Raw genomic sequence first — 14926 nt, forward strand, 5'->3', positions numbered from 1 at the left:
AGAGAGAGAGAGAGAGAGAGAGAGAGAGAGAGAGAGAGAGAGAGAGATAGTGGCCAGCCATGAGCCCCTGGAGAGAGAGGAGGAAGGGAATGGGGAAGGGCAAGGGAAGGCAAGAGCAAGGAGGGGGCAAGCAGCCCCTTTTATAGTGGGCAGGCCTACCTGGGTGTTGCCAGGTAACTGTGGGGTGGAGCTTAGACAGAATGCTAACAATAGATATAGAAACAGACAGGTTGGTCAATGTAATTGAATTGAAGACCCAGAAATAGGTCGTCCCAGAGATTCAGGATGAGAGAAGTTGCAAGGAGTCAGTGAAGGTGACCTTAGCTGAAATGCCTGACAGTGGGAATACAAAACCTGAAAAGACCACCAGTGGTAGTCAAACAGGGTCCCATAGTGGAGGAATGGGGACACCAAACCTCCTACAAAATTTTGACCAAAAATTGGTACTGTCTAAAAGAAATGCAAGGACAAAAATGAAATGAGGCAGAGACTGAAGGAATGGCTGACCAGTGACCAGCCCATTTTGAGACCCATCTCATGGGCAGGCACCAATCCCTGACGTTATTACTGATGCTATGTTGTATTTGCAGACAGAAGCCTGGCATAGCAGCCCTCTGCGAGGCTCGACCCTGCAGCTGACAGAGACAGATGCAGATACTCAAAGACAAAGTTTGGATAAAGGTCAGGGAACCCTATGGAAGAGTTAGGAGAAGGACTGAAAGCTGACAAAACGATGAGAACACCACAGGAAGACCAACAGTGTCAACTAACCTGGACCCCTGGGAGCTCCAAGAGACTGGGACACCAACCAAAGGGCACACATAGGCTGGTCTGAGACCCTAGGAACACACATAGCAGAGGGCTGCCTTGTTTGGTGTAATGGATGGTTTGTGTGTGCTCTGCCCAGGGAATGGCACTATTAGGTGTGGTCTTGTTGAAGTAGGTGTGTCATTGTGGGTATGAGCTATAAAACCCTCATCCTAGCTGCCTGGAAGTCAGTATTCTGTTAACATCCTTCAGATGAATATGCAGAACTCTGTATTGCCTGCATCATGCCTGCCTGGATGCTACCATGCTCTTGCCTTGATAATGGACTGAACCTCTGAACCTGTAAGCCAGCCTCGACTAAATGTTATCCTTATAAGAGTTTCCTTGGTCATGGTGTCTGTTTACAGCAGTAAAATCCTAAGACACCTGGTCTCATTAGGAAAGGATGAACCCAATCCTGCAGAAACTTGATGCACCAAGGTGGGAGGATATGAGGAAGCTGCCCTCTCAGAAGTGGAGGAGGGGAATGGAGGGTGATCTCTGAGAGAGTGGATGAGAGGGAATAGAATTTGGGATGTAAATCAATCAATAAATATATAATTTAAAAAACTTCCAGTTAATTAATTTTGAGCCTAACTTCTGTTAGCATTTGGAGATGGAATGAGCTTATAATATTACTGTAAACACTGTGTGAATGAAAACATACATAATGAATTATACTGTAATGGTAAGAGATAATTTGAAGTGAAATTCAGTTTATTTCAAAAATCTGGTTAATAGATGTCTTTCCAAATTTATTTATTTATTTATTTATTTATTTATTTATTTATTATTTTTAATATTTGCTTGTCCTCCTTAGTGATTCATCTATCCACCTCTCTTGTTCAAGTTTTTTGTTATTTTTCTTCACCTCCCTGGATCAGTAGTTTCTTTAAGATGTCTTTGTTGCTGTTTGTGGGCAGAGCCCAAGTGTTCATATTCATGCATATAGAAATTTATCTATCACCTATCTGTCTATCATCTATAATCACTAGAAATTTATAGTTATGAGATGAATATTAGCTTTTACCTTTTATTGAAAATCGATTTCTACTTCACATAATATATCCTGATTGTGGTTTCCCCTCTCTTTACTCCTCTCTAGTCTCCTAACCTCCCTTTCCAATTGGAGCAAACCCTTTTCTCTCTCATTTGAAAGTTAAGAGGCTTCTATGGGATAATAATACAATATAAAATAATGATCTAATCTAATCTAGTATAATAATATAATATGAAAACAAACATAATAGAATTAGATAAAACAAACAGAAGGAGAAAAACCCAAGGGAAAGTTCAAGGAACACAGACTAGTTCACACACCCAGGAATCCCATAAAAATACTAAACTGGAAACCCTAATATATATATATACACACACACAAAAGGTCCGTGGAGCAAAAGAGAGAAGTAAACAATATAAATCAAATAAAAATAATAAAATAAAATTTAAAACTATTTTCAAAAAGAAGAGCCCTGTGACATAACATTATGAGATAATGAATCTCCAAAGGTGCCACTGAGTTTGAATTCTACTTGCTGGACATACAGCCTACCATTAAGAGTAGTTTATTCCCTTGGAATAAACTGTATTTTTATTTGTAAATGCTTATCAATTGGGAATAACATATAGGTCAAGGATAGGGGCAGGTGTACACTTCTGTAAGCTCTAGCATCACATCTGGAATAGTCCCATGTAGGAGCATTGCATGCTCCCAGTTTCTGTGAGTTCATATTTGTGTTGATCTTGTTAATTTAGAGAGCCTTGTCTTCTTATCCTTCATCTCCTCTTGCTCTATTCTCTTTCTGTCTCCTCATGAACATTAATTATATAACACACATTTTGTTATTTCCTTTCCCCTTTTCAGTTTTCTAACTTCATTTACAAGAATAAGAATCTTAAGCCATGGAGGCTCACAGAGACTGTACTACCAATCAAAAAAAGTGTGCAAGAGCTGGACCGAGGCCCCTTACACATTTGTAGCAGATGTGCAGCTTGGTCTTCAGGCAAGTTTCCCAACCATTGGAGCAGGGGATGTCTTTACCATTGGATCCCCTTCCCCTAACTGGACTGCTTGGTTGGGCCTCAATGGGAAAGAATATGCTTAGGCTTACTACAACTGAATGTCTCAGGGTGGGGTGATATCCAAGAAAGCATTCCTGTTCTCTGAGGACAAGGGAAGGAAATAATGGGAGGAGGAATTAGTAAAGGTGGGTAGGACTGGGAGGAGAGGACAGATGTGGGAGGGAACAATCACAGGATGGGGGAAGGAGGAACCTGGGTTGGAAAGGGGACAGGGAGGGGAAGCGAGAACATGATCAGGTGGGGAGAACAGGACTGAAGTCCTGAGGATCACCAGAAAGAATACAGTCAATCTCAGGAGGTAGGAGACTGGGGGACCATCTAGAATGTGTTAGAGATCTTGGAGGTGAGAGACTGTCAAAACTCAAAGGGAGGGACCTTAGATGAAATGCCCAACTATGGGGAGAGGGAACTTGTATAGCCCACCTCTAGCAGAAAGACAGGGCATCAAATGAGGAATGGGTTGCCATCCACAGTCAAAAACTCTAACCCATAATTTTTCCTGTCTGAAAGAACTGCAGGAACAAAAATGGAGTAGAGCCTGAGGAAAAGGAGGTCCACCGACAGGCCCAAAATGGGATCCAGCTCATCTGGTGGCCCCTAGGTCTGATACTATCACTGAGGCTGTGGTGTGCTCACTAAAAGGGGTCTATCATGACTGCCGTCCAATAGACCCAACACCCTCCGAAAGACCCAACAAGCAGCAGAAAGAGTCAGATCCAGATATTTATACCCAACCAATGGACAGAAGCTGCTGACCTCTGTGGTTGACTTAGGGAAAATCTGGAAGAAGCTGAGGAGGAAGGTAACTCTGTAGTAGGACCAGCAGTCTCATCTAACCTGAACCCTCGGCATCTCTCAGACACTGAGTCACCAACCAGGCAGCATACACCAGCTGATGTGAGGCCTCCAACACATATACAGCAGAGGACTGCTGGGTCTGGCCTCAGTGAAAGAAGATGCACCTAACCCTCAAGAGACTGGAGGCCCCAGGGAGTGGGGAGGTCTGGAGGGATGAGAGGTGGGAGGATGGGGGCATCCTCATGGAGATAGGGAAGGAGGTATGGGATGTGGAACAGTCAGAGGGTGAACTGAGAGGGGGATAAAATCTGGACTGTAAAAACAGATTGAATAAAAATGATATTGAAAAAAGAAAATTGAATCGATAAATTATTTGAAAAAATAAAAAGAAACCTAGCTTTAAGAAAACTCTAATATATGGGATATACTTCAAAATTCAGAATACACGAAATATCATCTTGGAATATCTGCCACGTATCAATGATAAAATCAAATCTAAAAAAATCAAATGTAAAATTTAAAGTTCACTAATTTACTATCTTCTTTGTCCATAAATTGGTGATATAATGAACAAAAGTGCTTTGAAATTATCAAGTTCTTTTTTTAAGTATTACTCACTTCAGTGTGGTTGTGATATTGATTTCAGATATATTCTTTTCATTCTATTCAAAATCCCTGTTTTTAATGCTCTGAAGAAATGCTTGGAATACTATAAATGCCTGATCTGTCAAATACCTGATAGAATTGCAGAGTGAAACTATAGTGGTGTTCATTTTTTTATTAATTTATTTCTTCTGCTGAAATTGCCTTTCTGGTTCTCATGTTTATATTTCCTGTTTTCATATTTAAATGAGTAAATTTTGTATTCTCTAGAGAAATAGTTTTCTTTTTCTTTATTATATTTAATCTTTTTTTACAGTCCAGTTATTATCCCTCACCTAGTCTGCACAGTGATGTGTATGTGACGCTACAAAACAATCTCAAGATCTGAAAGATTAATATTTTCTGGTTATTTCTCCATTGCTATACTGACTTTCTCTATACATAATCTCTCTTTCTCCTTGTTTAAATTGGCTACAATTTTCCTTTTGAAAAAACGGGTTTTTCCGAGGTTAAGGAAAAGTGAGTCATAGGCAGAGTCATAGTGACCTGTCCCCTGAACCTTCACCCAGCCGATACCCTGTTCTGAAAGATATATTATTCCCCGTGAACACCATTCTCCAGTGTCATCACCTTCCTCACATCCTGCCTTTCTGTGTTCATAACCCCTGTGTGAATGAATTATGATTTGAGAAAAATAAATAAATTATTAAAAAATCAGGTTTTTACTTCTGAACTGAATATATATTTCTTCATTCTCTTCTTTGTCAAATCAATTATTTATATTATTTTTCTTTGAGTTTTGTATTTACCTTTCTTTGTTGTATTTGTTGGACTTTCTTTGTGGTTCTCCAGGGTTGCTTTAAGAAAATTTTATTCTTCCTCTTCTCAAATATATATCACTATATTTTCATATCATTTGTTTGTTGTATTAATAACTCTAGACTCTTCATATGATGGGAAATAAGCGATATTTGTTTTTCAGGGTCTGATGTATCTTGATCAAGTTTGCAGCAAATGTCTTCATTTGTGATTTATTCTATAGTAATGATACAATTGGGGGGTATTTACATCTTTGTTGCTGATTTCTAAGGTTTTAAGCTCAAGCACATCTTCACTGTAGCAGTGTGGTTTCTTTCAAGGGCTTTATGTGAAGAGTGGAGGGCAGTATGAGGAGAGTTGGTGGTGCTTATATGTGACATTCCTGTCCTGTAAAATACATTTTAACTTCTTCGCCACTGCACTGACAATTCTGCCTCTCTTGTTTACTTTATCTTTTTCACTCCATTCTACCTGCAGGAAGTTACTTTTTCTTCAGATTTGTGCAGACTTTTCAGTCTGTCACCTGAAGCTCAACTTGGAAACTTTTCAGTCTAGTTTGTTATGGTGTTTTTAGATCAATCTTAGGCTTCCTAATAATATTTTTTTTAGACTAGACTTATTTTAGTAATATCTTCATTGTCCAATTCCATTATGCATTTGGAGAAGTCGTTGGACATCTCCCTTTTACTCTACAGGAAGTTAAGTATGTTAAAAATTAAAGTTAAATGGGGATTTCCACGTATTAACAATTAAATTTGAACTTGATTTTCAAATTTTGTAGTTATGGTACTTATTGAAAGACAAATACCATATACCTGTGGTGAGAGCTACTTGGGAATCTGAGGCAGGAATTGCACATGAGCTTTGATTCATTGATTTATATTTACTATTAATATTTTTAAACATTTGATGCTTTTCTTTTAATTTTGTGTAGGGAGGTATTTTGCTTATATATATGTTTGCACCACATGCATGCTCTACTGTCTGCAGAGGTAAGAAAAAAAGCATCAGATCTCATGGGACTGCAGTCAGAAATATTTGTGAACTGCCATATAGGTAGTGGGCATCAAACTCAGGTCCTCTGGAAGACAATCTAGTATTCTTGACCAGTACTTTAATATGATTCTGATTTTTCTAAAATCATAAGTACCAGCTAAAATGAAAACATAGATTAAAATGAACAAAGCAAACAGATGGCAGAAAATCAAAGAAAAAAATTAAAGCCTCTTGAAAATCATTGATGCTGAGTTTTATGATTGTGATATGAACTTGCATTTATGTGCTCAGAAATTAATTTTTATACTTTGTTTCCTTACAAAACCATGAGTTATAGACTGCATGAGAAAAAAGAATAATACCTATTAAGCACATAATTTGTACCAACTATTTAGCTTGTCAACATAAAAGATGACATATGCTGGGGGTTATAGCAATGACTGAGCACTTGCCTTGAGCAAAGGAGGCCCTGGGTTCAATATATGTCACTCAGAAACATTTCTTAAAATAAAATTATTAAAGAAGAGAAGTTTTGTTTTTCTTTTGTGTATTAGAGATGCACTGATGGTAAGTGTGTTGGCCCAAATACAGGTCAGAGTGCCACTTTGCCACAATCCCATTTTGTATGGTTTATAAATGACACTTGCAAATAAAGAATTCATGCATGAATTCAATATATTATAAAATAGGTGTTTTAACTTCTGAAAGCTCTGCTAAAATTTTATTTTATAAATCTCAACATATCCAATCATTTTTCTTGCTTACATTTTGGTTTTATTCGTTGTTTTTCAAATTCTATAAATTACTAACTGTATGAATTATATCCTGAGGATTATTTCAAACCTGCGGAACAATCTGAGACTGAGAAATGAATAGAATTGTACTCACCATAAAGAATTGCAAGCAGAGACAGGGGCATGACAAGTAGTCCCACCAGCATATCAGCAATGGCTAGGGACATTAAGAAATAATTGGTAGCATTGTGCAGTTTCTTCTCCATGCTTACTGCCATGATAACGAGAATGTTGCCCCCTATTGTCATGATTATAATCACGACGATTGAAAGTGCTGGCCAGTTTTGTACCCCGTCTGGAAATGGAAACAAGCGTCCACCATCGGAGGAATTAAAAGTGTCAGTTACTATAGCTGCTACTGGACTTATGGAAATATCGAACTGCCAAACCAATAGGCCGATCAGGTGCACACTGAAAATTAAAAAGAAAAGAAAAAAGAAAATCAGGCTCTGTTTACACACACTAGGTAACTTATACTATACAGTAGCTTGTAGCCCCCTCCCACCACTGTGACCTCCATCCTCCTCATTTCCCATTTTTATCATTATCTTTTCCTGAGTGACTGATTTATTCTCATTATGTAGCTAAAAAAAAAAACAAAAAAAACAACAAAAAAACAAAGAATGGAGTTTAAAAGGGGCTTTGACATTTTCCAAGTCAATGTAGCCAAGTAAATGACAGGACCAGGGGCCATCATAAGGTCTACTTTCAGACTATATTAAAGTATTAAATATTACTGTTGTCCAAAAACACAGTATTATTTGGCTCGGTGTGATAGTTTATTATTTTCTTTTAGATTTTTATTTTATTATGTTGGATTATGGTAGACCATTTTCATACAAGTATAGAAGGTACTTTGAGTATGTCTTCCTCCCATACCTCAATAGATTCCCTCACTCTCCTTAGACCTCTTTGTTCCTGAGACAGTTTTGATTTTATTTTCAAGTTGTCTGTTCATGCATGATTAAGTGTTATTGAAGTCAAGGCTCTACAAATGAGAGAAAATATGTGGCATTTGTCTTTCAGAGACTGACTTAATGGTTTATTTTTTTAATTAAAATATTCATTTCTTTGAGCTATTTTTTAAGACAGCTATGTCAGAAATAATGGGAAAGTTCCTTAAAGGATCCAGTGGCCAGACAAGTTACTTGGAAGTTGAATTGTGTTGTTCTAAATTTAAAAGAAAGTATAAGACTTTATCAGAACAATTTTATGAATTGTTTTGAAAGCCACTGTGACAACAATACACATGCATTTCTTTTTAGAAGTATTTCCAAGTTCTCATGTATGGGAAGTGAGTTTCTGATGGTTGTCTTCTTCTTGCCTTGTGCCTTAAACTTTAATGCTCCCTACTGTGTCCTTGGTTTTCTAGGACGTAACTAGATTTAAGAGTAATATGTGTAGATGATTAATTCCTATGGGCAGAGGTAGGAATTAAATCTCTTAAATCATTTCAAATACGTATTTTTGCATTGTCTTTTTTTTTTTACATTAGTGTCTACTAGTAAGGTTTTCAGGTTAGGTGGCAATCTAAGACAAGGGAGATATTTGTATTTCACTTCTGTTAATTTCAAATTATTTTCCCTCATAGTGATGAGATTTATTTACATTAGAAACACAAAAATTTGCTCAAAATACTAGCTCCTAAGGTGTGTCCAACAAAACCAACACATGTATCTTCCCTGATAAAAATAAGGTAACAATTACGTTCAAAATTTTCTCTCTCCTAGAAGGGAGAAGAAAATAATATGGGGAGGGAGGGAAAGATCTGGGTGGTAGAGAGGAAGAGAAGGGGAAAAGAGGAACAAATGGGGAGGGGCAGGAAAGAAGCCCAGAGGGCTAAGAGAAAGAATGGAAATATGCAGCCTCAGGGCAGATGGGAAGTGTGTGTGTGTGTGGGGGGTTCTCTCTAGAAAATACCAGAGACCCAGAAGGCAAGAGACTCTCAGGACTCAAGGGGGTGACCTTAGTCAAAATGCCCAGCACTGGGGTATGGGAACTTGAAGAGTCTACCTCCAGTAGATAGACAGGGCCTCAAGTGGATGAACTGGGTTACTAACCCACAGTCAAAATTCCTGACCCAGAATTGTTCCTGTCTAAAAGAACTGCAGGGACAAAAATAAAGAAGAGTCTGAGGGAAAGGAGGTCCAGTAACTGGCCAAACTTGGGATCTGTCTCATGGTGTAGGGGGAGGCACCAAGGCCTGACACTACTATGCTATGCTTACAGACAGGATCCTGGCATGGAAAGTCCCTACCAGCAGCTGACTGAGACAGAAGCAGATATGTACACCCAACCACTGCACTGAAGTCAGGGACCCCTGTGGTTGAATTAGGGGAAGGATTAAAGAAGCTGAAGGAGAGAGATATCCCATAAGAAGACCATCAGTGTCAATTAACCGACACCCCAGGGAGCTCCCAGAGACAGAGCCACTATCCAGCATACATGGGTTAGTTTGAAGTCCCTGGCACATATACAGCAGGGGTCTGACTGGTCTGGCCTCAGTGGGAGAAGATGCTCTTAATCCTTGAGCGACTCCAGGGCCTAGGAAAAGGGGAGGTCTGGAGTGGGGAGTACTGTCTCAGAGGCAGGGGGAAGGAGGAATGGAATGAGGAACTATGGGAGGGGGTCTGGGAGTGGGGGTCATGACTGAAATGTAAATTAATAAAATGATTTAAAAAAAATTCTTGTTTGAAAACATCATTTGTGACTGGTTATTCTGGATGAGATCTATTTATCTACTATCTATCTATCTATCTATCTATCTATCTATCTATCTATCTATCTATTTATTATTTTCAGTTATTATGTAGCAGCAAAGGGATTCAGGACTTCTCGGTTATTCTGCTCAGGGTTTATATACTCCTCAAATAGTAGGTTTGGGTTAAGTGAGACTTAGAGTGACTTTATTCTTGTATTTGATTCTTTACTTGACTTTACATTGAATTCTATTGAATTCAACTATTGTTTCAGTCACGACGACAGTGTTCTGCCTGATCAGCTACATCCTCAATCCCTGCCTTCAGATCTCTAGCATCCTCTGCTATTCCTTACAAAATCAGTTGCTTATAAGAACATCCTCTCTTCCCCTTCTCACTTTTTCTCCAGTTCAGCATGTATCTATCCTAGGCTGACTTCAGTCTTGTAACCATCCTGTCCCAGTCACGTTGGTGTCAGTACTATAGGTTTACAGCACTGCAATAAGCAGCCATTTGAAGTTTGTAATTGTTCAGTTCATACAAGAAAGAAAGAGGTAGAAACTCTCTAAGCCTTACCCATGATATAAGCAATCATAAAAACTAGCATAAGTGGAATTGAGGCTATTATCCCTATATCATTTGAGTAGATGAGTTTTAAAATTTAGATGCCAGATTATTCTTATTCCCATTTATTATCTTTAAATATAAAATATTCATATTTTTGATACAGGTCATAGAGTAGCCTGGTCTTATGCAAGCATTTTGATATCATTGAGTAAGCAACCATAAAAGTAACTAGGTTTTTAAATTATTATTAAAGTAAGCAACAGAATTCTTACAGGACTGAGTGCACCATGCTGCCCAGGTTCACCATGATTGCTTCAGGTTTAAGCAACCAAAGTTTCAAACTGAGAATTGGGAAGTTAGCAGAATTGTTTCATTCCCTGAGGAGAGAAAAAAAAAGAAAAGAAAAAAGAACATTAGTTAAAATATCAAATAAGCTGCATATCAAACAATTAAATGAACTCAAATGAACATATTTAGTGTTAAGGTAGTCAATACTTCATTTAAAGAACAGGGAAACATGTTGTTATATGGAAGTAATAAAGAATGGCTAGGAGCATTTTTTTCTCACTTATAGGCACAAAGCTATTAATTTTGTAAAATTTCTTGTTTAGGGTCTAGTGCTGTGTGCCTTATACTGCATATTCTCTCATTAGGGCAAACAGAGCTTCAAATCAATGTTTTGCAAAGGGAGTTATGCATAGATCCTTGAGATTTGCAAGTCATTGGGGAAACAAAATTTAAAATTAATTTACATTTCTAAAATTAAAAGGTTTCATCTTATAGCAAAATAAAAGATGATGAGAAATTTCACAAATTTTTATAACACAAATAAGTTTTATAAATTTCTAAGTTTTGTTTCTCTTCAAAATGAACAATTCACTTTAATATTTATACTTTTGCATTAACCAATAATATCCACCAGAGGGCAGCAATAAGTGGTTTGTAACAATATAACTACACTAGGCAAGTTTATCATACATTCTAAGTAGAGCAGTCTCTTTATGTAACAATTAGTTAGTAGTAGTTAATGAAATATCACAGCCCAAGCAGATGAGGTAGTATTGAAACTTAAAAATAAAAGGTCATTTGTATTAGATGATTGAAATAACACTCTTAGCTTCTTTTGTGGGTTGAGAGATGACACTATATCTTCGAGCAGCTTATAAAAAAATTCAGATTGGATACTTTTTGTTTCTGTAAGTTATCTTTGAAAGGATTGTTTGAGATATCACGAACCGTGCATTAGATTACTGATCACTTATTACTATATTCCATATTTTTAAATGCTGGTTGAGAATTGAATTGTCCAGAAAAATTAATGCATCTTTGCTGAGCAGAACCTGCAACGATCCATCTTTACACTGACATTGAGGAAACTGTGACTAACAAAGTGAGCTTTAGAGTTTTCTTCATAGAGACTTGTAACTAAGAACAGAGAAGTCAAATCGCTGTGTTCTTTATATGTATATGCCTCTACTGTATTTTTGAGTTTGGGTTTGACTAAATTTTTTACCACTCCAAACACATAGCTAATAAATCTATTCTTCCTAAGCTTATAAAGTGATTTCAAGATTAACGTCTGTTACATTTTTCAGTTTGCAAGTACCAATTTGGCAATCAGAAGAAGTGTGTGTGTGCATGTGTGTGCACACGTGTATACGTGTGTGTATGTGTGTACATATGTGCATGTGTGTATGCTGAAATGCATATAAGAGAGGGGACATGAAATGCTTGAGAACACAACATAATATTGCAAGATCCATTTTATGTAGTTTATCTGTATTTTCAAGGTATATAAAAATAAAAATCTGTCTTGATAATTTCTTTGGTGATCTCAGGTTCTTTCAGAAACTTGGAATTAAAATTTCACTAGAACAAAATGTAATTCCCTATTTCTCATCTTATTTAAATTTTCTTTTCCTAGCCATTCAAATTATCAATTAATTAATGACAAATACACTTCCTCTATCACAGAACTAAACCAATCATTAATTAATATGGTCTGCCTTTATTCTTCAACATTTACCTTTCAATTCTATCAAAAACATTTCCTTACTCTTGTGAATATATGCAATCTGACTTCCTAGTGACTAAGGACTCAAAATGTTTTGTGAGAGAGTGACCTCTAGAGACTGTTAGGCCATTTTATCTTCCACCAGACAACCAGTCCTCCTTCTTTTTGAGGTGATGAAAAGTTGCTAAATAAATATGAGTGTTGTTTAGCCTTTCCCTTTTTTCTCTCTCTAAAATATCAAGTCTTTTAAAAATAATGTTAAAAATTTGAAAACATTTTTTAGCATTTATTTTTTCACATATCCACCAATTATTGTAGTTAACAGTCAATGATGGTGTAAAATGCAGTATGTGCCAAAAGGATTACACTTGAACAATATCAATTGCTCTTGCAATAGCTACATATGCTCCTCATCTCTTGAAACATTTTATAAACATTCTCAGCCCTGGTATAATTTAACTATTACTTCAGAAAATGCTGTCTTCTTAGAAAATGACCAACTATATATTATTTCCCTTAGAATTACAGATAAAAATGTTGAACAGCATTCACTTTCTTAGGTTCCAGTTTTGCTAAGAAAACAGTAATTATGAACACTATTTTACAATAGATTCACAATTTATTAAATAAAATTCTTTCAATCAAAGTCGTGTCTTCTCATGCAGCTAAAACTAGTTTCTTTTAATTTGTTTTAGTTCTGTCTTATTTTTCTTCAATATAAAGGGGCAAATGCCCTTCCTCTATCAATAAAAATTTACATTTTAACATTGACTAAACCACATGGTAAATTGTCTTGAAGTGTTTGTGGGGGTTTAGGGACACAATATAGGAGGGATAAGTTATGTGAATTATTTGGCATAAATTCTGCTTCATTATAAAATATAATACTTCGCAATAATAAATGTCATATATATTTGAAATGATAAGTGCTTGTAGAATTACAAAGGAGAGAGAGAATGCAAAATTCCTCAAGGCTCCAATAACTAACAAGGGAAACAAACAAAAATGCTTTCTGATTTACATGTCTCATATTTTATTTGTAAGTCAACCATTTAAACTTGGGAAGGTTCGGGTTTTATGAATTTTTATAGACTATTTTTAGAAGGTTAATCAGTTGGCTACCCTTTAATTAGAATCTATTAGATTCCCCTAGAAACTGTGGACACTTAAGCACAAGCTAGTGAGGGGATGGGAAAACCTAAATTTAATTATTTTTCTCAAGTATGAAATAATAATGATGATAACAATAATAAAAAATTAAATCACAAAATTGAATTTACTATCAGTAACTATTCATATCAATTTCTTATTTCTTCCTCCAGCATTTATCACAGACATTTTGATGCTATCTCTAAAGCATTGTAAGATCTCTAAATATCAATAACAGATTTTGCTTAGGCAAAATCGGGGACAAATATATATTTCCATGTGGTTTTTAGTACCATGATTTATAGCAGATATTAATTAGCAAGCCTCTTAAACATAAATCCAAACACTGAAACAGTAAACATTATATTTAAATGTTGCTAATTAAAACTACACTTGTATGTTAATAGGTTACATCTGTCATTAGCTGAGTTCATAAAACTAATGCGAACACTTGGAAATACTTGGACCAAAATAAGATCACTACTAAGTATTCAGAAATAAATGTCAAACTGTCAAAAGTCCATGCCATTCACCAAAATAAGTAAAACAATTATAAATAATTATCTTAAAAATAACGAAACAAAGTTAAAATATTTTGTGTGTGGGCATATATGTGTGCATGATGTGTGCGTGTGCGTGTGCATGTGCGTGTGTGTGTGTGTGTCTGTGTGTGTATTTTCTTTCCATTTCAATTAATTAGTCAAGTACAGTGTATAAAGTAGTTGATTTAGGGGAAGGGGTGAAGGAGACTTGAAAAAGAATAAAATCTTAATGGAAGAGAATGGGCTTGTGGTTATATATACATTATGTTTGAAGAAGAAAGAACTTTAGAACTTGGAAAAACTTGGTCGTCTTTTGATCAAATATCCTCTTAAACTAATTCTTTCAGATTGGTTTTTACCTTCAGATTTCTTGAAAATTTGTCAGGTAATCACTGATGATATAGCACACTATTTTTACTCACACTGAAGAAAGTAAATCTGATGTGGAATTCTTATTATACTGTAGATTACACAGTAAACAGTTGATTCCTGTGTGACTTTTATTTTACTTGTGTGGGAATTGGGTGTGGTGTGTGTGTGCGTGTGTGTGTGTGTGTATGTGTGTGTGTGCTTGTATACTCAGATGCATGCCATGGAAGAGGTATTGAGTTCAGGGGGAAATTAACAGAAGTTACTTCTTTCCTTCTACCATGTGGGGCTTGAAGATTGAACTCAGGTCATCTAACTTGGTTGTAGTCAACTTTACAGGCTGAGCCATTGTGTCCACCCCTTGTCTGAGTTTATATGATAAATCATTTAAGAACTGAATACGTAACATTGCATGTAAAGTGTGATTTTATTCTTTTTCAATGCTCAAAACTAAAGCTCAGGATTTAAAAGGTTTTCTGTCTGTAACATCATAGCAAGGGGACATAAAGATCATAGAAACTAGAAGACAGGTGGGAGTGCTGTGAGCTGCTCTTCTCATATGATATGACTAGTGTAATCAGGAAATCAGGAGGACTGGACCTTATCCATGAGACCACTGAGGTCCAAAGGCCTAAAGAATCAGGGAGAGAGAGAGAGAGAGAGAGAGAGAGAGAGAGAGAGAGAGAG

General features: G+C 36.4%; 1 protein-coding gene across 1 annotated transcript in view; it reads right to left on the reverse strand.

Moving 5' to 3' along the window:
• Positions 1 to 14926, reverse strand: part of Htr2c (5-hydroxytryptamine receptor 2C) — a 201520-nt gene that overhangs the window by 88511 nt on the left and 98083 nt on the right. Inside the window, exons 3-4 of the mRNA XM_028773875.1 lie at positions 10438 to 10542; positions 6994 to 7310 (exon numbers count right to left, since the gene is read on the reverse strand). Coding sequence (XP_028629708.1) covers positions 6994 to 7310; positions 10438 to 10472 — 352 coding nt within the window. The 5' untranslated portion in view covers positions 10473 to 10542. The remainder of the gene's footprint in view (positions 1 to 6993; positions 7311 to 10437; positions 10543 to 14926) is intronic.

Source organism: Grammomys surdaster, unplaced genomic scaffold (genome assembly GCF_004785775.1).
Source record: "Grammomys surdaster isolate TR1022 unplaced genomic scaffold, NIH_TR_1.0 236, whole genome shotgun sequence".
Classification (NCBI taxonomy): Eukaryota; Metazoa; Chordata; class Mammalia; order Rodentia; family Muridae; genus Grammomys; species Grammomys surdaster.